The following is a 27,922-nucleotide window of genomic DNA, read 5'->3' as shown; positions in this document are numbered from 1 at the left end:
TAATTTCACGGACAAGGTCAGTCAATGTGTGTTGTATTTTCTATATGGTCCATCTTTAAATCAATGCAACAATTTACTAGTTTATGTTCCAGTTACTATTGCTGCCTAACAAGCCATTCTAGACTTATTAGTGTAAAGTAATAACCATTTTCAATGCTCACAAATTCTGCTAGACAGGAATTTTGCCAAGACTTGTGGGGACAGTTCTTTTGCTCCTCACTGCATTCCTGAGGTCACTCAGTGATACTCAGCAGGTGGATTGTCGGGTCTGGAAGATCTGAGAAATTAATTCTTGTTCCTTTGGATCTTGGGTCAGCAGCATGGTTTTACCAAGTGTCTCATTTTTGAAGAAAAGGACCTTGAAAATACGGACTCAGTTTCCTGGTACAGTCTGTCTGACAGTTTGTGCTTGGTGGCGTGTTGGGTTTCACTGGGCAGGAATCAGACCCAGGAGTCAGTAACAGTCAAGAGTACTGATACAGGCCTTTACTGAGGCTTTGTTCAGTTTTCTCACCTCCAGCTTATGGTTGGGCCTTTTGGTGTGTTTGAAGGAAAAGTAGAAACCACCTGTAGATAAGACTGATGGTGTCTCGTTAATTTATTACAGTAATTAACAGTATCACACTGGAATCCCCTATTGGGGTATAATACAGAGCTAATGAGTGAATTAGTCAATGATTATCTTGAGGGCATGAGCCTTATGATGGACACCAAAGGCACTGAGTAATAAATCTCCAGGGACTATTATAAAGTGTGTTTTAAACCTGCCACCAATTAGCAGGAGTATTTAATACTTAGAAACATAATCTTGGAGATCTTTTCTTCTTTTGCATTATTGTGGCAGTCTTTGTACAGGATCATGAGTTTGTCTTGTCCACCTGAAAGGTATACCAGTGTTGGACCATATTCAGTATTAGTTGCACCATGGGTCTCCATATCTTGGGCTTGATGAACAAGGCAGCTCCCGTAATAGAGTTGAGCTAATTAAAGAAATGGAGAATACAGGACATATTGCGTTCTTCCTAATATCCTCCCTGCTCTAAGGGCTACCTAGTGGCTATCTGGGGAATACCAGAGACAGTTTGGGTGTAAAATATATCTTAACAATTTTATTATTTTTAAGTTGAGGCCCAGGTTTTACGAAGGTAGTATCATAAAGAATTGCCAGGAGTCTAGTACAGAAAAATACAAGCATAAGTCATAGGTGGTTCTCAAGACAAGAAATGATTCCATGACAGTAATTAAAATAAAGCATAGTTGCAGGAAACAGTAATTATGATGAAACCTAGCTTTTTCAGAAACAAGAAACTTTTGTTTAAAAATAATACAAGGGCGTGACAAAAGTCAACACAAAAGCTCCAAAAGTGAACAGGCTGTTAGGAAATGAAAGCGTTCTGGGGAGATAAGGAACCTTTGCTGGCCAGTGTAGGTACTGAAGGCACAAAATAATTTTTTTTATAGTTTTCTTGTTAAGACAAGACTATATTATCAAAGATCAAGTTTCTTCTCAACAACTGGTTTCAAATTGTCTAATTCATAAACTTTCTTTGTAGATTTTAAAATATCTTATACACCCACTTATACATATATTAGGTGACAAGTTAACACTTTCACCTGAAACTTACAATGTACTAACTTTGTGTTTTGTTATTATAAGATGATACACAGACCACACTGAATTTGCTATCCTAATTGTAGTTTTCTTTAAGGATTTCCGTCTTTAGAAAATGGCCAGGTAACCAAAGAATCCTCATTATTTAACTCATTATGATATTAGTGTATTATCTTAAGACCATTAAGAATTCTTTGCAATGATACTGCAGAGTGATACAATTAGTATCGATACCAAGTCTGTAAGAGAGATGACATTTCTAAGTTTTACACAGAAGACAGGACGAGTGGTTAAGACCAAATGATTTGCAGCATTGTCTGTGATTTAGAAGAGCTAATAACCCTTTTATAAAGACATAAGTGTTTATAATTTTAAATAATAGTTTGTGGAAGCAGTGATAATATATCTAACTGGTACATAAACCTAGTAGAAAATTTAAAAGTTCAAAGAATGAAATGTTACTGTGGCATTATATTTTGTACTGTGATGTGATCAGAAAGAAGACATACTTATTTTAAAAATTAAAATGATTGAACCAGTTCTAATTTAGCCAAGGATTTACTTTGATTAGAAGTTTATGTATGTTGGATTCTTACCAATTATTAAAAATATTTCAAAAGTTTGTATTTGTGCAATTTTATTTATTTTTTGTATTTTCTTTGTTCTTTAATTTCCTTTTTTTATTGAAGTATAGTCAGTTACAGTGTGTCAATTTCTGGTGTACAGTCGTGCAGTTTTAAGTAACTATTAGTTGATAGCCAAATGTCTGACTTTGACTTTTTAAACTATCACTGCTTGAGCAGATCATTTCTTTGTGGATGATTTTTCTGAAATCCTCAGCACGTTTAAAGCGTTAGAAGTTTTGTGCTTGTTTGGTAATTTCTGAGTTTTCTGAAGTTTCAGTGAGCAGTTACTATTCTCTATGAGCCAGTCAGAACAGAGACTTTAAAATTTAAAACAGAGAGGTGCTTGATAGTATTGTTCTTTGTGCTGAAATCTCCTTTGTCTAGCTTTCTTTTGATTAGTGTTAGCATGGTATATCTTTTTCTATCTTTGTTGTTAGTCTCTATGTACTTTATATGTAAAGTGGGTTTCTTGTAGACAGCATAGATCTGGTCTTGCTTTTTGTCCAGTTTGACTTTTGCCATTTAATTGGTATGCTTAGACCATTTATGTTTAATGTGATTGGGTTGAAGTTAACCAATTTACTCTTTGATTTCTATTTGTTCCATCTGTTTTTTGCCCCCCCGCCTTTTTTGTGTGTACCTGCTTTTGGGTTAAAAGCATGGTTTTTATTATTCTGTATCATTTTCTTCCTTGGCTTATTGGCTGTACATCTTCTTTTGTTTGTTTTTAGTGATTGCTTTTGATCTTGCAGTGTGTGTCTTTAACATGTCACAGTGTACTACTTCATCTTTAGCATGTGAACTGACAACAGTATACTTCCATTCCATACATTCTATTTCTCTATATGTTATGGGCTGTATAACATAGTACTTTTGCCTTAGTCAACTATATTTTAAAGAGAATTAAATTTATTTCTTAAGTCTTCTATATTTACACACATGTTACCATTTCTGATGCTCTTCATTCCTTTGTGTAAATAAAGATTTCAATCAGGACTTTTTTTTCCCTGTCTGAAAGATGTCCTTTAACATCTCTTGTAGTGCTGGTCTGCTGGTGACAAATTCTTTTTGTATATCTGAAAAAAAAACCCTTTGTTTTTGAAATATATTTTCTATGGGTATAAAATTTTAGGTTGACAGGTTTTTTTTTTTTTTTCCTTCTTCCAGTACAGTATCTATTTTGCTTCAGTGTCTCTGGCTTGCAGTGTTTCTGAAAAGAAGTCTGCTCTCATTCTTATCTTTTTATTACTGTGTGTAATGTTTTTTTCTTTTTTTCTTCTCTGGTTGTTTTAAAGATTTTTCTCTTTATCGCTGGTTATAAGTAATTTGAGTATTTTGTCCCTTAGTGTAGTTTTTTTTTTTTTTCATGTTTCTCCTTGGAGTTTGTGGAGCTTAAATTTATGTGTTTATAATGATCATATTTGGAAAAATTTTGGCCATTAGTTCATCAAGTATTTTTTTCTATCCCTCACCCTTTTCCTGGGATTCCAGTTAGACATATATCAAACTTATTGAAGTTGTTCCTCAACTACTGATATTGTGCTCCTTCCTTCCTTCTTACCTTCCTCCCTCCCCCCCCCTCCAATCTCTTTTCGCTCTGTGTTTCATTTTGGATGGGGGTGTCTATTGTTGTGCCTTCACATTCACTAACCTTTTCTTCTGCAGTGTCTAATCTGCTGTTAACCCTGTTGGTGTAATTTTCTTAACAAGACATTGTATTTTTTCTCTCTATAAAAATTTAATCTTTTTTTAATATCTTCCTTACCCCTTTTTAAAATGTTCACCCTCTACTTTCTTGAACATATAGAGTATAGCATGTTTCTCTCTCTCTTTAACCCTTAACAACATTGATTTGAACTGCATGGGTCCACTTATACAAATTTTTAAAAAATGTACACTGCAGTATTACATGATCTACAGATGCAGAACCGCAGATATGGAGGGCTGCCTGTAAAGTTATATGTGGATTTTCAGCCTTGCAGGGGGTGCTTCTGACGTCCAAGTTGTTCAAAGGTCAACTGTGTATGTATATATCTGTCTTTATGTCTGTCTTTCATGTTCTTGTTCCCACTTTCTGTCTTTACTGTCTGCTAATTCTTTGGGCTCTATCTTCCCCAAATGTTCAAGTCTGTTTCCTTAACTCAGGGTACTGCTGGTCTCTGTTTGAGTTCTTCTCTCTTCATCCTAGTCTAGAAAATCTAACTGGGCAATAAGCTAGGGCATCCATAGGGGTCACCTTATTTATTTCCCTTCTCTTAGCTATTGCTCTCCTGAACTATCTCTTGTCCAGCGTCTGAAAAACCATTGTTTCATGTATTTTGTCCATTTTTTTTTTAGCTCAAAGTGATAGAGTAAATCTGGTTTCTGCTACACCATCATGGCTGTAAGCAGAAGACTCTCTGCTCCATTTTTTTTTAAAGCATTATAGATTTCCTGATAAATATAATCATCTTTGCACACATATCTATAAATGTTTGGTCTGCGTTAGTCTCTAAAGAGAGAAAAGGACTGAGTTTTTTTGTAAATGTTTGCATGGGGCCTGGCATACATAATTAAGGGGGAGGTACCCACTTAGGCAAGACTGTTGTTGTGACTGAAGAGTGGTTATGAAACCTCATGGTGGTCTTCGTGTTGCACAGAAAGGTACTTGTGACATTTAGCTGATGTTCCAATTTTGGCACAAGTGATTTTCTAAGCTAACGTGGGATCCTGTTGTAAAGCTGCCCAACTGAACAATTTCACCAAATGTAGCTTATTTCAACTTCATTACTGCTTGTTACCAATCGTTTACTCAGATAGAGAACAACATCTGTAATATGGGTGGATGTTTTGTTAGCAATGCAGCATACCTACCAATTAGCAGGCCCAGCCAAATTAGCGTGTGTTGCTCTGCATCTCCAATTAAGGCAGCTGCTTGAATGTTGCTATTCTACAGCTGGCATTAGGCATGCGGGAAGGTACTGCACCATGGCCAGACACTAGCTATACCTCTTAATTAAAATGTTTGCTTATGTTTGTATGGTTTCTTTAAAACAGCAAGTGGTCTTTCCAGTTGGATTATTGATGGTTCAGTGACTTTTGTATAAAATTCTTTTTTTGGTTGGGGAAATGTGGGACCGAGGTGTTCTGAAGTGGCTCCCATTTAAATAGATGATTGGTGTTTCTCCCCCCTCTTTTAAATTGTTAGTTGTTGTTTTAAGTGGATAATTGTAATTTGGGGTACAGCCTTCAGCTTGAATAAAAGAATTTGTAGAAAGGCCCATTCCTTGAAACATTAATAAAGTTCAGTGGTATTATATAGGGATTGCTTCCTTTTTCATCACAAAGAGAAAGTATTTTTGAAAGTTTTATGGAAAAGATTCACTTTGTCTTGATTTTTCCATCAAGTGAAGTTATATGTTTTATCAATTATCCATTGTTTTAATAATCTCTTTATACCATTACTTATTAAATGCATAATTTATATTATACACTAATCTGTAAAATAATTGCAGATCAACAAATTTAAGTGACCTGGTGCTATATCTAATACTAGAATCAAAGAGAAGATGAGTCCATTAAAACGCACAGGAGATTTCATAAATTTTGTATTTTATTCCTTTGCTATTAAAAAACAATAGAATTATACTTGTACTTCAATACAAAAAACAAACAATAGAATTAATGTTTAATGACAGCAGGCTACCTATTAGTAATGGAAAGATTACTGATATAGAGCTAGATTTTATTGTGCTTGCATTCTGTTTAATGCTGTAGAGATGTATAAAATCTAAACTGTAGTCATTCTTCAATAACTGATTAAAATATTAAGCCACAAATGTAAGTATATTTACTTTTGTGGAATACATAGAATCATGTTTAGGCATGTGTAGTTTGAAAAATGTACTCCACACTATTTTAAAAGGGCATCTCTGTTTAGGAGCTACTGATGGATTAAAACTCTCATTTTATAAACATGGAAACCAAGTCTGAGAAACCAAGACATACCAAGTTAATGGCAGAGGTGGACAGAGTTCAGATCTTTGGCTTCTTGTGTTGTGTTCTCCATTATCCCCATACTCTTACATATACTTTGAATATTGTAACTGGGTAACTAAATGATAACTTTGGGGTAGGCGCATTCCAAAAATGTAGTGTCAGAATTACTAAGCAACAAGAGAATGAAGAACTGACCAACGAAATTTGCATTATGACTGTTTTTGAATGCAGCTGCCTATTACAGGTATTATCATTGGATCATTTGAAGGATATGTGAGCATTTTGATTAAATGGATGTGTTTTTTTTCCTTTGTTAAAGACACAGCCATGTCCAACTATATATTTAAGGAGGAGTTTGAATTAGTAAAATCCTAACGTAACTAAATAAACTGTTATTTATACTAAAACAAATCCAAATGGTCTGTTAACCCTAGGCCCAGCATTCCTATAGGACCGCAATCAGCTGGAATTGTGACCCACTTGCCCTCTAGGTGGGGACTGTCCTGTCAAGGGTGACCCAGCCTCTCCCCATTCACATAATGTGTATATACTTTTATCAGGCCCTGTTCACACACTTGAGAAATGTGCTCGGCCCCGGAGGACATTTGAGTTTGCAGCCTCTATTATCCTTTACAGCCTTTCTAAGCAGCACATCTAGGGAGAAATTCTGTTCCATTTGCAAGGTATTGTAGAACATTTGCAAGACACATAGAACACTTGTATCACTTGTGCCTTATTTTTCAATGCGATATACTTCTAGTATAGCATAGGTACACTTTATAAATATTCTCCATTAATTTGCTTTTGTCTTGTAACAGAAACATACCTATAAATGTTAATACTGAAAACAATATAAACCTAGGATGTAGAAACTGTAAAAATGCTCACGTACAGGTGAATGATCACAAAGTTGAGGGAATCACATGCTCCCTCCCAATTACTGCTCCTCCTTTCCTCCCCTGAAGTAACCACTGTCTTAGTTTCTAATATTATTGTTTAATTTTGACTTCTTTGGACTTTATATACATTGCATAATACAGTATGTATTTTTTGAGTTTCATCTTCAGCTCAGCATTATGTTTGTGAGCTTTATCTATATTTTTACATATGGCTATAGTTCATTTATTTTCATCACTTTATGAATATACCAAAAGTTAGCTTTCTGTTCCATTGTTGATGGACATTTGGATTGTTCTTGACTATTATTATCAGTAACGTTACCGTAGACAATCCCATGCATGTCTTTTGGAGCAAAAGGACATGCATTTCTGCTGGATCTATACTGTGAGTGGACTCACGTTCTTTTTTTTTAATTCTTATTTTTTATTAAAGTGTAGTTGACTTACAATGTCAGTTTCATGTGTACAGCAAAGCAATTCAGTTATTGATATGAATACATATATGTATATTTTTTTCAGATTCTTTTCCATTACAGCTCATTATAAGAAATTGAATATAGTTCCCTGTGCTATACAGTAGGTCCTCATTGTTCATCTATTTTATATATAATAATGTGTAGCTATTAATCCCAAACTCCCAATCTGTCCTTTCCTCCCCTTCCCCCCGGTAACCACAGTTGGTTTTCTATGTCCATGAAACTCACATTCTTGAGACATACTGATATCCTCTTTGCCAAACATAAAGCATTGCTGTTTCTTTCAGGGTCTTTGGTCAAGAAATATCAGATACATTTCTAAGATTATATTGCAAATACAGCAGCAGAATCGGCACCTACGACCTTAATTACTTCTGTGCCTTGCCACCTTAAAAACAGACCAAAACAAAAAGTATCTAATGAGACTGCAAAGTACGTCTTTATTTTTATGTCTTACCTTTTGGTAATTTCTGTGAACTTTAAACCTATATATATGTTTACTTACATACCTATGTATGTTCGTTCTTTCTGACAACTAGATAGTGCTGAGAAGCTTTTGAATAAAACACTTTGCTAAATGAGAAAAAAAAAATATGTTACATTTTGAAAGTTGAACATCTAACATTTTTAGTGAACTGCTTTAAAATTTTTAAAACTTACAAAGACTTTATAAATCGGTTCACCTGGCAGTTTGCCTTCAGTCGGCATGGCTCCAAGTGGTCAGAAGTTACAATGAAGAGACTTAAATTACGTTTTAAAGATCATGTTGATGATGGAGCATAACATGGGGCAAATTACTGCATTAAGTGGAAAATAAAGAGTTGTAAGCTCCCCCCTGCTTCCCACTCCTGTATTCTCTTAAAAGTTCATTCTTAAAAATGTTACAGAACTGATATATGTTCTCATATAAGTTCACATGTACCATCCTAATCAAGTCATGAATTAAAATACTTTTTATTTTTTGGCGTTGCCTTCTTTCCATCACTGTTTCACACACAGAGCTAAAACGTTACTAATTGCGTTTTTTTCTTGGCATAGTTACAGGGTGATTTCTGAAAGAAGGGCAGTTACTTAAATCGTCATTTTACACAGCAACATCGCCTCTGGGACTTTTATACAATGCAGCTGCTTTTGGTAGATGAAGGAAATCAGGTATTGCTGCATAGACCTTTAGGAATATTGATATATTTTAAAAAGCAAATAAAATAGCCTATGTATTGGCTTGTGATCCTGTATGAATGGAGAATAAATCCGTAGGCATGGTTACTTTTTCTTAAAGAGAACAGAGCATCATGGGAATGTGGGCTGTTTGTACTCTTCTTGGTGAATGGGTTTTAAATGGTCAGATTCTCAGGAATGATTTAGGGGGAAAGAACATATTTTCAAGCTATTTTGAAGATGTTTAGAACAATTAATATTTTATGGAGAAATTTTTATCTTACTAGATTATTTTACTAAAAATATTTTGTAGTTTATTTATCTATTTTTAAAAATAGACTTTAGAGCAGTTTTAGTTTCACAGCAAAACTGAGCAGAAGATAGAGATTTTGCATGTACACACAGCCTTTCCTATTATCAAAATCCTGTACCAGAGTGGTACAGTTGTTACAATTGATGAGCCTGTGTGTTTATACAACATTATAACCCAGAATCCATAGTGTAATATATGTTTTTCATACTCTTGGAAGGAACAGATTTAAATTTCAAAGTTTTATTGTCATATATTGCTTACAAAATGTTTCTCTTAGATTCTTTGGCTTACCCTCCTTTGGCTTTTAAAACAAATGGCACAGAAAGTAAATTTTTTGTTTTTCTGTTATTTGATTTTTTTCATTTAACATTTAATGTTTTCTAAAAATATATTTTCCTATATGCCCGTCTTTTCTGATCCTATATTATATGCTGGACATGGGCTGAAAGGGATCAGTTTAGGTCCCAGGTCAGAAATGCATATGCTTATAGAGATGAGGCAGGTAATGAAAATGAATCAAGTGAGCTAGAACAAGGCAAGAGGGAGTGTTGAAATCTGGAAACCAGAAAGCTCTTGCCCCAAGTAAAGATGTTGGCTTTTGCCAGTTGTTACTGTGTGCAAACCTAAGGGTCCCATGTTTTCCAGTTATTTTAAAAGGAAACCAAGATGTCTTATATAAAACTTAGCAATTTTACATCAGCTTAGCTCTAATTGGTTTCCTCAAAATGACCAGTTAGACTTCCTAAAAATTCAACTGAAAATACATATATGGGGACATGGAATTTATTAATGTTAGACACGTTGTGTTTTATATTTTACATTAAACTGTGTGACATTTGTCAATTAAAAAAATTTCAAGCAGTTTTTTCTTAGAAATAATCAAAAAGTATAGCACAAACAAGAAATAAAACTAACTACTTAAGGATTCAGCATTCAGTCAGTTGTTGTATAATTTGACCCATTAATTACTGGTGATAATACAGATTTGTTGCACACCAGGATTTGGCATAGGACTGTAAACAGAATGTTGCACCAGTTTAACAAATTTGGAATAGACAGTTTCTTAGCTTCAAAAAATATTCTCATTTTTAGAGAACTGTTGTTCAGTCATTCCCTTTCTCTCTCACCTTGCTTTTATTTTTTTTCTCCATGGCATTTATGACCACATTTTGATGCATTGTATTTTTTATATTTTTACCTGTTTCTTTCCTGCCTACCCCTGCCCCCTGCAATAGACTCTAAGCTCCAAATAAGCAGATTGGTTTGCATCATGGCTAATATTCCCAGTACTTATAACACATAGTAGGCACTCAATGAATATTAACTGTTGAATGAGTGAATGGATTTCTTTAACATGAACTGCCTTATAGAGAGACTTTGGAACATATGCTTTCTAGACGATGATTCTATCCAGATTTAAATTACTTCAATAGAAGGAGAGCAGCCAAACTCTAGATGTTCAGGGCCATGTTTCCAGATATTTATACACTGAGAGTTTCAGAAGTCAGTCTATGGGTTAAATGTGTCAATAATCCTCAGCAAGGCAAGAGTAATTCTACAACTGAGCATTTTGTTATTTTGTTCGTCACAAAAATTTGGATCTCTGTGCAAGGCTGCCAGCGTCTGTTAATCAGGAAGCAGCACCTCACATCCTCAGGAGAGAGCACGGCTTGGAGTAAGATGGTTTCTCCAGTGCTGGATGCCTGGGTTCCCATCTGGTCTGTAACAGACCTTCCTGACATTGGGCAAGCTATTTCACTTCAATTTAAAATGGAGACAAGCCTAGCACTGTGTTCTAGGATTGTTGTGAGAATTCAATTAGATGATTCATCTAAGACACTTAGCACAGTGCCTGGCGTTGGTAAGCACGCACAGGTTGCCCTTTGATGTTTTTAGAAGAGCACTGTGAGATGAGAGAGGTTTCAAGTCAGAAATGGAACAACATTTGTCCCAATTGCAAGAGGAATGCATTTAGCTCCAGTTCCAAGGGTGGAACCTAGCCTATGGACTGGCTGCTATGGACGAGGGACTGAGTATCCAGAGTGGCCTGCAGTGATGATTTAATGATTTACTACTGGAGAGCACTGGCCTGGGCGGGGCGGTGAGAGTCCGGGTGCCTCCCTGTCTAAAACAGGAAACTTAATTTCCACACTGTTAAGTTCAAAAGGAAACTCCCGGTAAAGTGACCAAGATTTAGGAACTGGCATATAAGTTTGCTGGCCCTCAAACCTGATTAGGTCAGAATGTTCAGAGTGAATCTGCCTTTCAAGGGCAAACTTGCATGAAACCAAGTTTAATATGCTGGCTTCACGTGGGTATGTAGTTGGAAGAGAGAGTGATTTTAGTAGCCTCTTCAGATAATTGTGGATGTTTTTCTTTGATACTACATCAAAACTCCTTAAGTGGAGATTTCTTAAAGGTTAGTTGCAATATGGTATCTGAAAACATATCAATGAATTTTTCATACTCAAGTACCTTAAAATCCATTTGTCTATCTCACACTTTGAATAGGTCTGTTGTCCATCATGATTTTGTAACTCTGTGCATTGGTCATTGGAAAATATTGGTTCCTGAGTTTGGTAGATCTTACAAATGTTGACACAGTACTCAAAAAATTACAATTATGAATATCACCCCTTATCTCATAAGAAAAATCTTTTCTTTCAAACTCGTGATGGTAAACACAAGTTTTCCAAAATTCTGATTTTTCACATAAAATCTCAGATTTTATCATGGACAGCAAATCCTGTTGCTCGTTTTTCTTCAAGTGACTGACTCACTTCATTCATCTTTTAGGATATGTCTGCCAAATCTGAATATGCATCGTTTTTCTTACAGTTGCTCTTTCAAATAAAATGATGCCACATGAAAAAAGGGGCTAATTCAGCCCACCACTCTATTGCACACGCTTTTTCTCAAGACAGTCATTGTATTAGGTTCACAGAAAAAGTACTTTATGCATACCTCTCATCTTGCCACACAGAACATTAAAAAGACATGTACGCAAGGGTAGAGATTTAATAAAATTAATTATTTTACTGCTTCTTCAAGAGGCATTCTTAAACGAAACCGACTTTCCTTTTTACTGCCAGTATGTGAAGGATAGTAACTTTTAATATAGTTGGGTGCTTTGATTCCTATGAAGATTGTAGCAGTTTTACCCATTGTTGTTTTTGTGCCATTGGTGCAACTGTGACCACACTGAAGAAGGCAGATGATGTCTTAGTACTATTTTTGACTCTCAGAAACCCTCAGGGTCATGGACCACAGTTTGAGAGCTGCTACGCTGAAGTACTTATGGGTGATGGAATCTTGTTAGCAACTGAATGAAACATGGTTCAGGGGAATAATTTCCTTGTACAGTATTTGCAGCTTTTCTTTGCTTGAGATAATTTCAAAATAAAAAAAAAAAAGTAACTAAATGATGGTCTTTCAAATGATGAGAACTGAAGTTTATGAGAATAATCGTTTGCAAGTTTCAGCAGTGTATCAGTAAATTCTTGTGCAGATTAAATGACATAGTGTCATTTAGTGGACTTTTTGGCATCTAGTTGATTCTCTGTAATTGATAACTATAATAGTCATTACTCCTGTTTAGTGGGTAGAATATTAACTGTAACCCTATGCATTTTACATGATACCTCTGAGTTCCTTAGGACATCCTAGAGTTGGGATGATTGGTGTTAAGTTCTTATCGTTAGTCCCAAGAGTACAGGAGGAAACACTCAAAGCACTTTTGCTTTATTTGGTTTAATAAGTAAAAACCGTTCTTTTTAACAATTTAAATGAAGAAGGGTTTTTTGTGTGTGTTGAACAGAAACATGGTTCTACTCTTGGCAAAATATTGAACTATATTGATCTTCAAAGTATTAATTGCCATAAAGTAAATACTCATTTCAATAGCTGGTATTTTTAATTTTATGGTAATTTTTTCCAAAAGTCCCTGATTTTGTTTTGTCCTTAAAGAAATAAAAACAACTGTTAAGCTTCCTTTTTCTAAATACCAAAATGAGAGACCCAGATCTTGAAAAGAATACTTTTTCCTGCGGCAAGATTTCACAAAACCAGAATGGAATCTTATAAGAACAAAGCGACAGGTTCAAATAAAAAGAGGTCACTTAAAAAGAAAAAAAATAGCTCAATCAGCAGTTTTAGAAAAAACTACTGTGTCATATTTGACTTCTAATTAATTTTAGCTATCTTTCTCTTTGAAAGAAGATGGGAGGAATATTCTAGAAGGTTACAAAAATATCCCTTTTGCTTTCCAAGTTGATTTTTAGTTCATGGTTATTCTGGATGGACTGTTGGTCAACTCTGGCCCAGATCTTACTGGTAACACAGCCCTCTGTATCTGCGGGTTCCACATGCCGGATTCATCCAGCCACAGGATCCTGCATTATGTTTACCATCTGGAGTGGGTCGAATCTGCAGATGTGGAGGGCTGACTGTGGGACTTGAGCCTCATTATATTTTGGTATCCACATGGAGTCCTGGAATCATACCCCGTGGATACAAGAGATGACTCATTTCATTTTTCAAGCCAACAAAGATAAGTAAGCCACCTCAAGAAAAAGGATGCTTTACTAAGAAAAACCCCAGAGAAACACTTTATGTGATTAAAAAATTGCTGAGACATAATCATAGGAATGTTGTCACATATGTGAAACTAACGAAGACTGTTTCAGCTCTAAGATATGGTAGTTAATAAACTATCTATAGCAAATGGGTAAAACCATTATGCCCTCTCTCTCCCGAACTCAGACTCTAACTCAGAAGCCTCCCAGCCGCCTGCCTCCCATTTCCACTGCTGCCTCTTCTCTTTGGACTAATGCAGCGGCTGCTCTGTTCTCTTCCTGCTGCCGCTTAGTTTTGATAACAGGCTGTGTGTCCTCTCCTCTGCCACAGCATTTCCTTCGGCTCAAAAGGTTGACTTGTAAACTTACAGGATGACTTGTAAACTTACTTCGGGCCATCTTCCTAGGTGTGTACCCTGTGCATTTGCACAGGGCCCCGTCCTGGCATGCTCTGTAGTCACCATCTTGAAATTCTTAACTTTTGAACACAGGGCCTTGCATTTCTGTTTTGCACTGGGCCCTGGAAAATTATATGGCTGGTCCTGCTTGTTATCTTGGCATATACAACCTCCACCAGTGTCCTTCTACAGAACTGTTTCTTTCCACTTCTCCCTGTGTACCACGTCCTGCGTTCCCAGGGATTCTTACCCCATGCCGTTCCTTTTCCCCACACTCTGCTTTTACCCACCTCTCCTCTGCATCGCTCATTCCTACTCAAGGACTCGACACCAGTGTCACCTCCTATTTAAATTCCCACTCTGCCAGAGTGATTGCTTTCACTTTGAGCACTTTCTTTTTATTTATTAGAGCAACAGTTGGGTTCACATGTATCTCCTTCACCAAAATATGACCTTTTTGAGGCGATCTGCTATTATCCTCAGGGTGAAGTTTGACATGTGGACGCTACTCAGTGTGTACGTCTTGAATTTAATCAGCCAAAATGTATTTCTTGACCTCTGATAGTGTACCAGGTACTACTGGGCTCTGAGTGTCTAATGATAAAGAAAAAACCAGACATGGACCTTGCCCTTCCAGAGCAGACAGTTGAGCACGGCGTTTGCCTGGTTGCAAATGCTTGTGACCCTGGTGAATGAATGAGCACATGCTAAGTGTTTCAGGTCTTAGTTTAGGATGGGCAGTCTTCTGCCTTCTTGACTAGTGGAAGTGGTGGAATCTTATTAGCACTGGAATGCCGGAGAACTTGCCTTTGGAAGCTGTCCTCAGTTCATTCTTTGATGTGAAAAAGAAGGGTGGATACCAGCAGGGTTCTGTGTTTCTTTTATCAAATCACCATTGATCATGAAACAGTGATGCTTATATACATTAAGAAAGAAAAATGGCCTATTATACTGATATGACATCAATTGTAAGGCACCCTGATTTCAAAGATAAAGAGTGAATAACAGTGCATCTTGGAATAGATAAAGCATAGTAATTCAAAGGTTAATCACAAGCAAATTGAGTCAAAGAAATATTTGGGACACTAATGGTGTAGCTTAAAATAGTATATCATGACCATTGATTCCAACTGGTGATAGAGTAATAAGTGAATTTTTAAAGCCGAGTCATGTGCATGGTCAGGTTGAAAGGGGATATGCAGCTGATGCCAAGAAGAAAGAGTTAATGATATAGATAATATCTACAGCAGCCTGCGCTATTTTGGAAAAAACAACTATCTATCATGCAGTCATCTTTGTAGATATTGGTAGATATAAGAAGAGAAAACATTTGAATAGGGCTTTACATACATAAAATACATTCTCATGTGCTGTGACGTGTAATCCTCACAGGAGCTCTGTAGAGTGGGTATTATTTCTTGTAGTTCAAAGGCTAGGAAATAAAATTCCTGAAGGTTGAAAGGCCTTAGTGAAGGACCCTCGGCCAAGTGATGGAACTGGGATTCAAGGCCAGGGCTTCTAACTACATCTCATGCTTTTTTGAACAAATTCTATGTCTTGGTCAGCTCAGGATGCCATAACAAGATATCATAGTCTGGGTCTCTTAAGCAACAGGCAATCATTTCTCAAAAGTTCTGGAGGCTAGAAGTCCGAGATCAAGGTCCTGGCAGAGTCAGTTCCTGGTGAGAGCCTGCTTCCTGGCTTGTCTTCTCCCTGTGTCCTCACTCGGCCTCTCTTGGATGTGTTGTGTAGAGAGAAAGAGCTCTCTGTCTTCCTGTTCTTAAAAGGTCACTAATCCCACCATGAAGGCTCCACCCTCTTGACTTCAACTAAACCTAATTACCTCCCAAAGGTCCCACCTCCAAATACCATCACACTGGGGGTTAGGCCTTCAACATATGAATTGAGGGGTGAAGGACACATTCAGTCCATAATACTCTGCTTCCATAGTATTAGCAACATCATCTTGGAATTTTAAACATGGTAATGTTAGGAATAGTTCTTATTTTTTCTCACCTCAAAAAAATAAAATTCAAATGTTTCCATTGGCAGACCTTTTTTTCCCTCCAAGTACAGAAAATAAACATCTTTATTTGAAAATTTCTTCAAATGTGCCTTGTCCAGGAGTCTATAATACCTGAAGCCGATGTAAAACTGAGGATTTTCAAAAGAATGGGGCCTATTCATGCCCTTCAATAGAACAAATTCACATGGTGTAAGGTTTTTATTTATTACAGATGGTTGTTCTAGCTAAATAGGCTGTAATGAATAAACTATAATAACCTTGGCTTAAAATAAAGAAATACTTGGTTTGGGATGGAATCCTGAGGATGGATTTTTTTGGATTTGACTGAAAGTGAGTCTCTTCATATGAGATTAAAATGATGATGAATATATTTTCAAGGGCAATATAAAAAAAATGGACCATTATTTGTATAGCATCTCTGATAATTATAATTAAATGAGGCCTTTTAAAAAATGGAGTCAGATGAATCATTCCCTTCTAGGGCATAAGCACCTTTTCTGCAGAAGTACGTAAGAGAGGCTTTGTCTGTGGGGAGAGATCTCACCCCAAAGGGGAGGGGTGGAGGGAGACAGTAAGGTCTGGGGATAAAGAAGAAAACGGGGAAAGGAGAGAAGTTAAGTGGAGAGAATTTGGTTAGGGGACTTGTTCTTTGTTTCCCTCTTAAAATTAGAGAAAGTACGAAAAGACTCATACTTTTTGTATCTCTGAATATTGGAAGACAGTTTGTGTGAAAATGGAGGGGGTTTTCAAAACATGCAGTACATTTTTATAGTTACAAATTGAATTTAATGAATTTAGATTTTAGCAGCTAAAATTGGTAAGCATTGAATGTAGTACTGTTTCCCCAAGAGTCTCTTCTCTCCCCATAATTATCTTTTTCAGGACTGAGGATAAAGGAGCGTGGTCCCATAACTAAAATATCTTCAACCTTCATCTTCATGCCCCTGAGTTAAGCTTCCGGAGTATTTATTCATGAGACTGGATGTTTTCTAGGGTTTCTAATAACCCTAAGATGTTCCTACTTCCATGTGGGTGGTAGTCCAACCCATGCGGGACACAGGGAAGAACTGAGTTGTTTCTTAATTTATCTTAAGGCATTAAAATGCCTAATAGTACGTACCTTAGGTTATTATGTCTCACATAGACATCTCTTACCAGTATGTAGTTTTATTTCTATAAGGAGGAATTCAAGAAGTATTGAGAAGATGATTTTAATAAAAGAGCTGTGTTGGCCTAGAGGTGTTTACTCACTCAGCAAACATTTGCATGACCTCTGCTAACACGCCAGGCATTGTGCTAGGTGCTGGGAATACAGAGATAACAAAGAATGACTGTTTGTTAGGAAGCAGAGACTCTGTGTAATACATTACGGTCAGTGCTCAGAAGGGTTACATAGAAGGTATCTAGGAGCACAGCCAGAGCAACTTTACCTTGGAGGTCATGGGAATCGTGAAAATTCAGTCTACAGAGATGGCGACCCAACTCGAATGATAAATGATGAAATCTGTAATATGGAAAAGATGAGGAAGGATAAATATAACAGGAATTTTGTAATGAATAGTACCTAAAACTTACAAGGAAAGACAGATTATTTGGATCAGGTATGGAGACAAAGGAGAATCAATATTTCTTTGGTGTTATTAATAGACAAATGATAAATAATACATGAGTTTATGTAGATTAGACCTCTTTTCTAGTATTCTCAGACCTAATATCCCCAGACATCTTGGGGGGAAATGGCAAAATTCTTTCCAAGACCTGGAAAACTATTCTTAGAGATAAAACTGTTAAATTTGAGAGATGTCAATTTGTTGAGCAAAATGAAAATAGTGATGTCCAGACCTAGAAGTATGTTAAATAGGAGGCTATTATGAATATATTCATGACCTTTCTGGGTCTGAACTAAGAAATGTGCTGGTTTTACTGTTGAGAGGTGTTTTAGCAGCATCTTGAAGCTACTTTTGGGTGAAGTTCCTTTTGTTAATTCCCGACTTGACCTTGAACCAATTCAGGATCCTATAGGTAAGAGCCAGCAACGTGATTATAGGAGTGGGGCACCCGTGCCTGGAAGTGATGGACTGACTTGAGGCAGTGAGGACGTTCATTGTTGTCTACATTTATGAATAACATTTGCTTTCCGTTATTCCACCATTGTGGTTTTGTAGTTTTCAGTGGACTAGATAAAAAGGAGATAAGCAGGGATCAGCCCAGCCATTTCTTAGCTTCATTTCCCCACTTTTTAAGCCAGAGCTAATTTTCTGCTCCCATTTCTAATGAGTTGACTGCCTTGAACAACTCATACCAATCATCTGAGTTTTTTGCTTCTTAGTTTTTGGTTTTAGCCACTAGACTGAGAGTGGGCCAAGATCATATCAGAATCATTTCAATCTGACAAAGCTGGGGCTGGAGGGAGGAATGATTATATAGTCTTGAGTATCTTTGCATAATGGTATGTATTATTCTAACAGTGGAATTCTTTATTTCTTTAATTTCTTTAAAAATTTACAACACTACATTTTTACCATGAGACATTGAATAAATGGAGAGCCTGGAGGGAAGGCCACATTGTCATTCTTCATAAATTTAATTGAAATATTGAATGCAACCTCAGTGAAAACTGAGACTAAACAAGTAAGGATAACTGATAAACTTTTGAAAAAGAATAATAGTAAAGGAGCTTTGCATTACTGGCATAATAAAACTAAACATAAAATAATTAAAAGTAGGACAGTACAAAAGAACAGAAAAGTAGGATAACAAGCAGACTATACTTTAGGAATCAGAACCGGATCAGTAAAAGCTGTCCAGTGGCTTTATACTCTCACTTCATTCACTTCTTGGATGTGGGCGCCATGGGAAAGGCATGATCTCGGTCCAGGCAGCCCTCTGACACTGGGACCATCCCTAAAGGGGCTGACACCTGAAAGCTGTGATTCTAACTTATCACAGCTCCTACCCTGGAGGAAGGATTTGACCAAGGCTGTCAGCTCACGGGCCTTTGTGGTGGGCAAGGATCAGAGCACTCAGAAGTATGTCTCCAAAGGCTTTGGTAGAGTTCTCACTCTTCCCCAGCAGTGGGCTGTTGCTGAGTTGTGGACTGGTGGTCTTATGAAGAGCCTTGGGTAGGGGAGCTGGTGAAGGTGGAAATGAAGATTTTATTATGTGTTTGTGGTACCCACTTCTGTTCCAGGTGCTTGTTACATCCTTGTGCTGATGTTTAAAATTAGAGGATTCTTGTTCCTCCGTGTTGGCTTCTTTTGGCAGGGTCAGATGAGGGCTGATAGGCTATGGGAAGAAGGTAGATGCCTAGATTTATTTCCCCATTTTCTAAGGAAGCCAGCTATCTCCCACCTCAGCCTTTTAGAACATCTGTCAGAATTCACTTCTGATTGCCTTGGCCCAGAGAGAGGCGTCTCCTGTCCTATTCTTAGATATGTGCTACTATTTTTGACTCACACAACTTGGTGGTGGTGATGGTTCACTGAATCCTCAAAGCCGGTCCACAGGCCGGGCCAGAAGCATGTGTATCCCATGAGAATCCTGGGAAAGGCAACATGAGCGAAGTCTGGGTTCTTCTGGGGAAGTTTGCCTCACTATTAAAGGGACACATAACAGGGATGCCCCATTCCTGCCTCTGAACATCACCTGCGTGGTTGCTTGGAATGGCAGCGGCCCTTTTGAAGCCAAGAGGAGAGCCAGCCTCGAGGAATAAGGGAGGAGGGTGGAAAGACCCTGGAACCTTTGTGACATGGTTGAGCAACTGACAAAACCCAAGTCCTTGTCTTCACAAAGCTTAATTCTAATGGGAGCAGATGGCAAGAAATACATGCATTATTAAAATACATAGTATACTAGAGAGGGGTAAGCACAATGGAATAGGATAAAGTAGGGAAGGGGAACAAGGAGTGCTGGAGAGGAGTGGCTGCAGTTTATTAAGTATGGTCAGTGAAGGCTTCTCTGAGAGGGTAACATTTGCTTAAATACCCAACAGAGACAAGGAATGTGGAAGAGCATTCCAGGCAGAGAGAACAGTAGGTGCAAAAGCCTTGCGTGTATTTGGAGAACATTCTGTGTTTAAAGAACTCCTAGGACCCCTGTGACCAAGGCTAGGGACCAACCAGAGAGTAAGTAGGTGGAGGTAGAGTTCAGTATTAGGCTGTTGCTGAAGACTTTGGTTCTTACTAAAAGTGAGATGGAACCCTTGGAGGTTTGCAAGGATGAGTGTGACATGATCTGAGCTATGTTGAAAAAGAAAAATCCACAGTAGAGGCAGTGAAGAAAAGTTAAATGAGGGGGGAGGGAAACAATGTTAACTAGACTAGAACATAATTCAGGGTAATTCAAGTGTAAATTCAGTTTTTTATTTATCTTGAAAAACTTGCATCAGAAGCCATTTTGCTTCTCCTAATGTGAAGACAAAAGAAAGAGCTTACTTGAGGGTTCTTATTAAGTAACATTCTTTTCCGAAAGAGTCTCTATTTTTTTTCTTTAAGCAGCTTATCTATATAAGACTGTGCAGAATAAGTACATTCACCAAATCCTGTGAGATCTAAAAGTAAATTTGATTCAGTGGTTGTGAGGTGGCTTTTATTACTAGAGAGAAATTTTCCTAAATGTCAGTATATAAGTGCTAGTGTGGAAATAGACTTTGCTTTTCTTAAATAAATAGATAAGTTTATCAAATTTATTCCTGAATCAAGTTTTCCATTTAATAGAAGGTATCCTTCAGCCTTTTGATTTTGGTCTTTTTTCTTGTGAATTGGTGACCCTAATAAAGGCAGAGTTCTTTGCTTACTTGTGATAAATTCTGTGAGCCATTTATAGCAAGACATGTTGGACCAGCTGTTGTGAACTGGCAGCTCTGTATCTGGTTGTCCATCATGTGAACACATATAATAACATTTATATTGAAGTTGTACGTGTACCTTTCACACCAGATAAGGTGTTTTCCAGGTCAGTTATCATCTTCTCTAGTTTATTCATGGATCCCCATCTAGGGTCGATACTTTTCATTGAGTCTAACTAAGAATCAAATCTCGTGAACCAGCTCTTTTAGACGTAGATCCTTTTAGATCAGGAACGGAAACCTCCTATGTGGATTAATGCTGCATATTCTGTGGTGAGCCGACACTGACTTCGAATGAAGAAAATTTTATTTTTGGAAGCTGGATTTTGAAACTAATTCTTTTGAATTCTCATCAGATTCCAAAGAATAAGCATTCTTCACCAACTGAACTTCACTAAGTGAAGTGAGAGTGGGGTTAGTTGAGGACAGAGGGAGGAGACTTTATGGCGTGCCTCCTGTATGCCAGTACAGTGCAGTAGTGCTAGTACTAAAGGTAATGCTTTGATATCTTTGTGTTGACAGCACTAAAATGGGGATTATTACCTTCATTTTCACAAGAGGATGCTGAGGCTCATAGGAGATATGTGACTTGCTCAAAGTCGTTTAACAAATAAGGGTGGAAGTGAAACTGGTACCCATGTCTGGGTGACCTCACAATCCACACCATCTTCTCAAAGCAGCCCGCTAGTGAAGGCAGAAGTCAACATTACACATTCTCTCAGATAAGTTTTGTTTTTCCAGGGTCTCATTTCTGAACCTGTTCTTTCCCTTAGCTCTGTTTGGACCTTGCATAGTCCTGTGCAAAGTAGAACACTGAGGTCTTTCTTGTGTCACTTTGTAGCTCTGATACTGTGCATTTTGTATGGCTGTTTTGATGTAGTGACTATTCATTATTAACCAATCTCCTAAATTCCAATATGATCATATTCATTTTGTTCCCATCTTAATAAGATGGACCTTTTCTTTTAATATAATACACTTTAAAATAGTTTATCACATAAAGACTTCTTCCTGAAATCATGAAGTATCAGTTTGTAATTAAAACCACAAAACCAGTGATATTTGAAGAGTATATAGCGTTATGATATGAATCATATTTTACTATTTGTACCTAATGGTCGATAAAGTAGTCATTACTGATTTATAGGAGAACTGATTAAGGAACATTCAGCCAGCTCTGTGACAGCATTGAAAATTTAATTGCAAAACTACTGTGTTGATGCTATATCATCTCTTAGATGGTCTCATGATTGCTTAAAATGATCTGGGTCTAGATTTTATATTAAATATGGAGAGGAGAGTGTTTGAAAGAATAATGTCCTCAAATGCTTTAATCTTAATGGCCATGTATTAATTTTTCCTCTCTCCGTTTGTGTTTTTTCCCTAGGAGAAAAATTCAAGGTGGAAACAAAGACCATTGCTGTTGACTTTGAATCAGAAGATATTTATGATAAAATTAAAACAAGCTTGGCAGGTCTTCAAATTGGTGTTTTAGGTTTGTATTGCCACATTTGTGGATTCTCTTTGCATTTATTGACTAAGACTGTTTCCTTTTGGGATGTTAGGTTTTCGCTGGTGAAATGACCTGTGAGAAGAAAATTGCCTTGTTAATACAATTGGTCAGTAGATGATGTTAATCTATATACATTTGAATCTTTGGTTTTGGTTGTATTTTAATGATAATTCTACAATTTGGGTTGTTTACCCTGCCTGCTTTATTTCTGGTCTCTCATTCTCTCTGTATACATTTAGATATAGTTGTATTATAATAATCCTTTACAGTGGGTGATGCTAACCTATTTTTAGATTTGAGGAATGAAGGCTTAGGTATTTCTCAGCCTTTTGTTCAGTATTACCCACTCCCCAACAAGACGCCTTCTTACACATTATTTTCCCCTAATTTTCCCTCCCATGAAATTTGAGTACCACAGATACACTGCATATCTTGTGTATGTGCCGTATATATACATCTGTGCTTTATATGTAAAAAGAATAAGATCTCGTACCACACCCTGAACCAGCTTTTGTCCCCTTGGGGGAACCTCACCCCAGTTGAGAAGGCCTGGCTCGGAGAGATTAGTGACTTGCCTAAGGTCACCTAAAGAAGAGTACTTTAGCCACTACTTGGTTTTTCCAAGTCTACTCCCTTCGGTACACCTTGTTATTATTACTAAAACCTGATGCTTTGCTGAGATAATGGAAGTATTGGACCTTGTTATGGAAAAGATTCACCAGATTTTAAGGGGCAAAAAAATGGTCTTCAAAAAGTTACCCACCATTCTGAGTCATTTTAAGAAAGAAAAGGGGCATTTAGTTCAGAAAATTGTCGCTGCTTCACTAAATCTCTTTCTCCCACTGCCTCAATTGGTGCGAACCTAGTAATTGCCATTGTTTTCTCTACTGGGCTATAAGAGGAGGAATAATGAAGAGAAGATACTTTAAAAAAGTGTTTCCTAACATTTCTTTAGTCAAGGCCCCACCTCTCTTCTTCATACTATAAAAGAATGATGTAACTTCTTATATCATTATATATTATACTTGTATTATCATTATAAGTTCTTATAGCTTATATAAGTTCTTGATAAGGCAATTTTTAAAAAGTTAAACACATATAACCCTACATGGTGCCCTTGGGCCTGGGGTTAACCTCGGCTTTGACATGCTGTCTTTTCAGCCCCTGCCTGGTCTATATCACTCATCACCATGCCTCACCCACCCACACAGTACTCCCACATTTATAGGAGAGCCAGTAGCACAAGACGAATGAAAACACAGGTCTAGATTTTGCCTTGTGTTCTTCTCTAAATACATACATTGCCCAGAGTCTTTCACAAGCTCCTCTTCCTTTAGCTTAGGCTAAAGCACGCTAACTTCTGTAGAATTATTGATGTTTTTTTAAACTTCCAAATCAGTGCAGCTGTAACTTACTAGTTAGGATAGACAGTGCCATAGTCCATCCAAACCCCTTTCAAACCAGTCATGGACTGGAGAGTGAAGGCTGGCTTAGGCAAGGAGGTGGATCGAGGATCCCTAACTAGAGGAGACTTATCTTGAACTTGTCCTGTTGGAGAATAACTTTCTTTTAGAAGCGGTTCAGTTAATCCCAGTAGTTCTTAGCTTTGTATAAATGTCAGCTGCTTTTCACTGGGTAACTTTGAAACTACAGCTACTCTGGTGACCATTCCACTGAAGATGGAAGATGTCAGGCATTGGGTTGCTGCAGAGCTGGAGGGTTATAAAAGGCTCTCTTCAGCTGTTCTTTCCTGACCCACTATATTAAAAAGTCTGCAGTGTGAGTTTAGGCATAATAGATAGATCTGTTAAGGATGAGGTACAAGGTCCATTGGTCCCCACTTCTAGAATCCTAGGACTTGTGTCAAAACATATGCATTGATATTTAGACATAAGGATTGATATTTTCCTAGGTCACATATGCCAGTGGAACCACTGCTTTTGTAGTCCAGCTCCTTAGTAAATTGCAACCTGTGAGTCAGCAGTTTACACCCGTCCTTATTTATTCATTCACTCATTGGTCATTCAATGAACTGGAGACACAACAATGAACAAGAAAGTACCTTGCTTTCTGTAGTATAATGTCCTAATAGGAAAGACAACACTGAACAAAAATGGTTAGCTGTGAGTTAAGTGTTGAGAAGGGAAGGGCAGAGTGTATTGAGAGTGTAAAAGGGAAGAAGGAGTTGATACGGAAGAAATTTGGTGACTTGGTCTAGCCAGTGGGGTAGGAAAAATGAGGATTCCAGAAATATTGAGGAAGTAAAGAAAGCAGGACACAAGTCGTGAGAGATTTCAAGTGGGATGAAGGAGAAGAGAGAACTCATGATGACCTTAGGTTTCTGTCTTGAGCATCTGTCAACAGTGCCATTTACTACAATGGGGAATCCTGGAAGAGGAGCCTTTTTGGGAATGAGGATCATATAAGTTTGGGGTTCCTCTGGGATGTCCGATTGGGATTGTTGAGTTGATAGTTGGACACATGGATCTAGGTTTCAGTAGAGCTCTGAACTAGAGATAGAGTTTGGAGGTGAGTCATCTCTGAGTGATAATCTCATTGAAGAAAGGAGACTGGAGATAATCTGAGGACAAAGGAGAGAATGTAAAGAGAAAATGAGGACCGAGCTCTCTTACATCAAGGGCTGCCTGGAGCGTATAGTGAGAAGGAAGTATCATTTTTTTGCACAGGTTCTGTACTGTCCGACAGAAATACAATGTGAGCCACATATGTAATTTTAACGTGTCTAGTAGCCACATTTTTAAAAAGTAAAAAGGAACAAGTGAAGCTAATTTTAATAATGAAACTAATTTTCGTAATATCCAAAATATTGTCACTTTACCATGTGATCCACATAAAAAGTTTCAAAATATTTCACATTCTTTTTCCAAGTCGTCAAGTCTAGCATTCATTTTACATTTATAACATATCTCAGTTCAGACTAGCTGCATTGTAAGTGTTCAGTAGCCACATGTGCCTAGTGATGGGCATCCAGTTCTAGTTCATCTTGGCTGTCTCTCCTCCTCAGTTTGTGTAGGAGAGCCATAAATGATTTCTAGATTTTTTTTTTATGCTTTAACATGGTTTTCAACCAGGGGCAATTTTGCAATGTCTCGCAATATCCAGAGACATTTCTGGTTGTCACCAACTGAGGGGTAGGAGAAAGAAGTTCTCCAGGCTCCTAATGGGTAGAGGTGAGGGCCACTGTTAAACATCCTACAATGTACAGGGCCGACCCCCACAGCAAAGGGTTATCAGCCTGAGATCTCAACAGTGCTGAGGTTGAGAAACCCTGCTTTGAAGTTATACTGTAATTAAACAGTTCTGACTGAATACTTACTGAGACACACACACACACATATATACACAGACAACTTAAGTTTTGATTTCTAGGCTGGTTACAGATCAACAATAGAAATAATTATTGCTAGTGTCTACATGATCCTTTATAAAGTTTATAGCAGCACTTTCACATACAGTATACTATTAATTGGCTATATATTTCATTTTCTCCCTATTCTACCAGAACTGTGTCCTTAATCATAAGCTTTGTGTAATTATTATTGATATTTATTAGCAAATATCTTATATTGCACTGTAATTTTAATTTGTCAAGATTTTTGAGGAAACTATTAAAACACCTTTATGAGCTAAATTTTATCTTATTGCTAGGTCGTATTCCAACTCAAATCTTAATAGTTCTTTCTCTAGTATGAGTATAACCCTCTAGAACTTGTGGGGGAAAGGTCTGTTGTTTATGTTTTCTTTTTCTTGTGATTACTTGGGCCTTGACTTTCTCTCTCTTCCCTCTCTCCTCCCCATCCAGATCCCACAGACCCCCACCTCTGTATAATAAGGGGGAAATAATCTTATTTATTCTCCTTCCTCCTCTGCTTACTATCAGTGCCACCTTTATAACATTCCCTAAAATAACAAACATGTAATTCATTTCTAATAACATCTAGCAATCCATATCAAGTCAGAGGAAGAAATTTTTTTCTACTGAGTATTAATGAAACCAGGAATGATAAAAAAGAAATGTAAATCACTAAGATATGTTCCATTTGTTTGAATAGCATTAGCCACCAAAGCATAGTCAGTGCTTAATTAAGAAAATTAATATTTTCAGAATTACAACGGAGAGTGCTAAAGCTCTTTGTTATGAAAGAAACATTAAGTTTTCAATAGGATAAGTGGAAAGAAAATGGCTGTGAATTGTGTGAATTTATACTGAAAGGTCACCGTAACTTGATATAAATGCGAAAGGTTGAGACGATGGATTCTTAACTCTGTTATGTAGAATAAGTAAGCACCTGCTGTCTTCTCTCAGGTGAATGCCAAGAAACACAGATTTGAGAAAGCTTAAAAAACTTCAGCTATTTAGAGATAATGACATCAATACTGCTTTCAATAAGCAAACAATTGGTTAACAAAATGTGACTGCTATAACGCTTACTTGATTCCTCAAGAGAGACTCTCATGTGTGTTCCAGATTGGTTTGAAGGACTTTGTACAGTACATCATGGGAGGCGTAATTTACCAAGGCCAGAGGAGTAGCCTTGATATTGAAGTATGCTACAGACAATACTTTTTTCAAATTCCACTATGACTTTTTTAACTTTTAAAAGTGGCATTCTTTATTCTAGGAGCAAAAATAGAAAGGTCCTTCTGGAAAAAGATAGTTATTTAGTTTGTGATTCATTTGGAAACAAAAACCACCAACCATAGCTTTATTCAAGCTTTTAATGCATCCTAGACCAAGAATTTCCCCATGCCAAATGCATTATTTATGTAAGTTGTAGAGTCAAGAGAATCAGTTGGTATAGGGTGACCTGTCTGTCTTCAGGCCTGTTTATTACCCATCAGCTTTTTTCTATCTGTACACAGTGCCCATAATTTTATTAAGAGGCATCATTTAAGGAACAATATGTATAAATAATAAAAGTCAGTTAATTACAAAAAAAAAATCATTGATTGCAAAAGCTGGAATAGACCATATTAGCCTCTTTTCTTCCTGTGCTCTTTATGAATGAATACTTTCTTCATTAATGTGGTTGGTGGGTTATTTTTAATTAGTATCCTTCCTTCTCCTCAGCTGCATATAAAAATATCTTTTGATTATCTTTGCCCATGCATCTTTATGGATTATGGGAGATACTTGGGAGTGATTTCTGGTCAAGGTGTCAGAGTAGTAGGACCACAAGCTCGCCTCTCCTTGCAACTACAACAAAACCACCATCGACTGCTGAACAGCCATCGGAATATACTTGGGAAGCATTTGTGTTCTGTTATTCTCCCTACAATCTAGTATTTCCCAGAATGTTCTGGGATGGAGAGTAGCTGAATGTTGGGAACAAGTATCTTAAAAGGTAGTTTGAGCAGAGATGAATAGTCAAGATCGGTCTACTCTGTGTCTGTTTATGCTTGATTTTCAAAGCTTCTTAACAAAAGACCCAAGAGTATTATCAGCTACTTAAAGGAAGGTACTCGTTGACTTCAAAATGGC

At 37.1% G+C, this 27,922-nt stretch overlaps 1 protein-coding gene across 1 annotated transcript in view; it reads left to right on the top strand.

The window, feature by feature from the left end:
* HSD17B12 (hydroxysteroid 17-beta dehydrogenase 12) overlaps positions 1-27,922 on the top strand; it is a 135,518-nt gene that overhangs the window by 60,199 nt on the left and 47,397 nt on the right. Inside the window, exon 4 of the mRNA XM_011000605.3 lies at positions 22,294-22,401. Coding sequence (XP_010998907.2) covers positions 22,294-22,401 — 108 coding nt within the window. The remainder of the gene's footprint in view (positions 1-22,293; positions 22,402-27,922) is intronic.

The sequence above is a fragment of the Camelus dromedarius genome, chromosome 12 (genome assembly GCF_036321535.1).
Source record: "Camelus dromedarius isolate mCamDro1 chromosome 12, mCamDro1.pat, whole genome shotgun sequence".
NCBI lineage: Eukaryota > Metazoa > Chordata > Mammalia > Artiodactyla > Camelidae > Camelus > Camelus dromedarius.
This window is presented reverse-complemented; position numbering and strand designations above follow the sequence as displayed.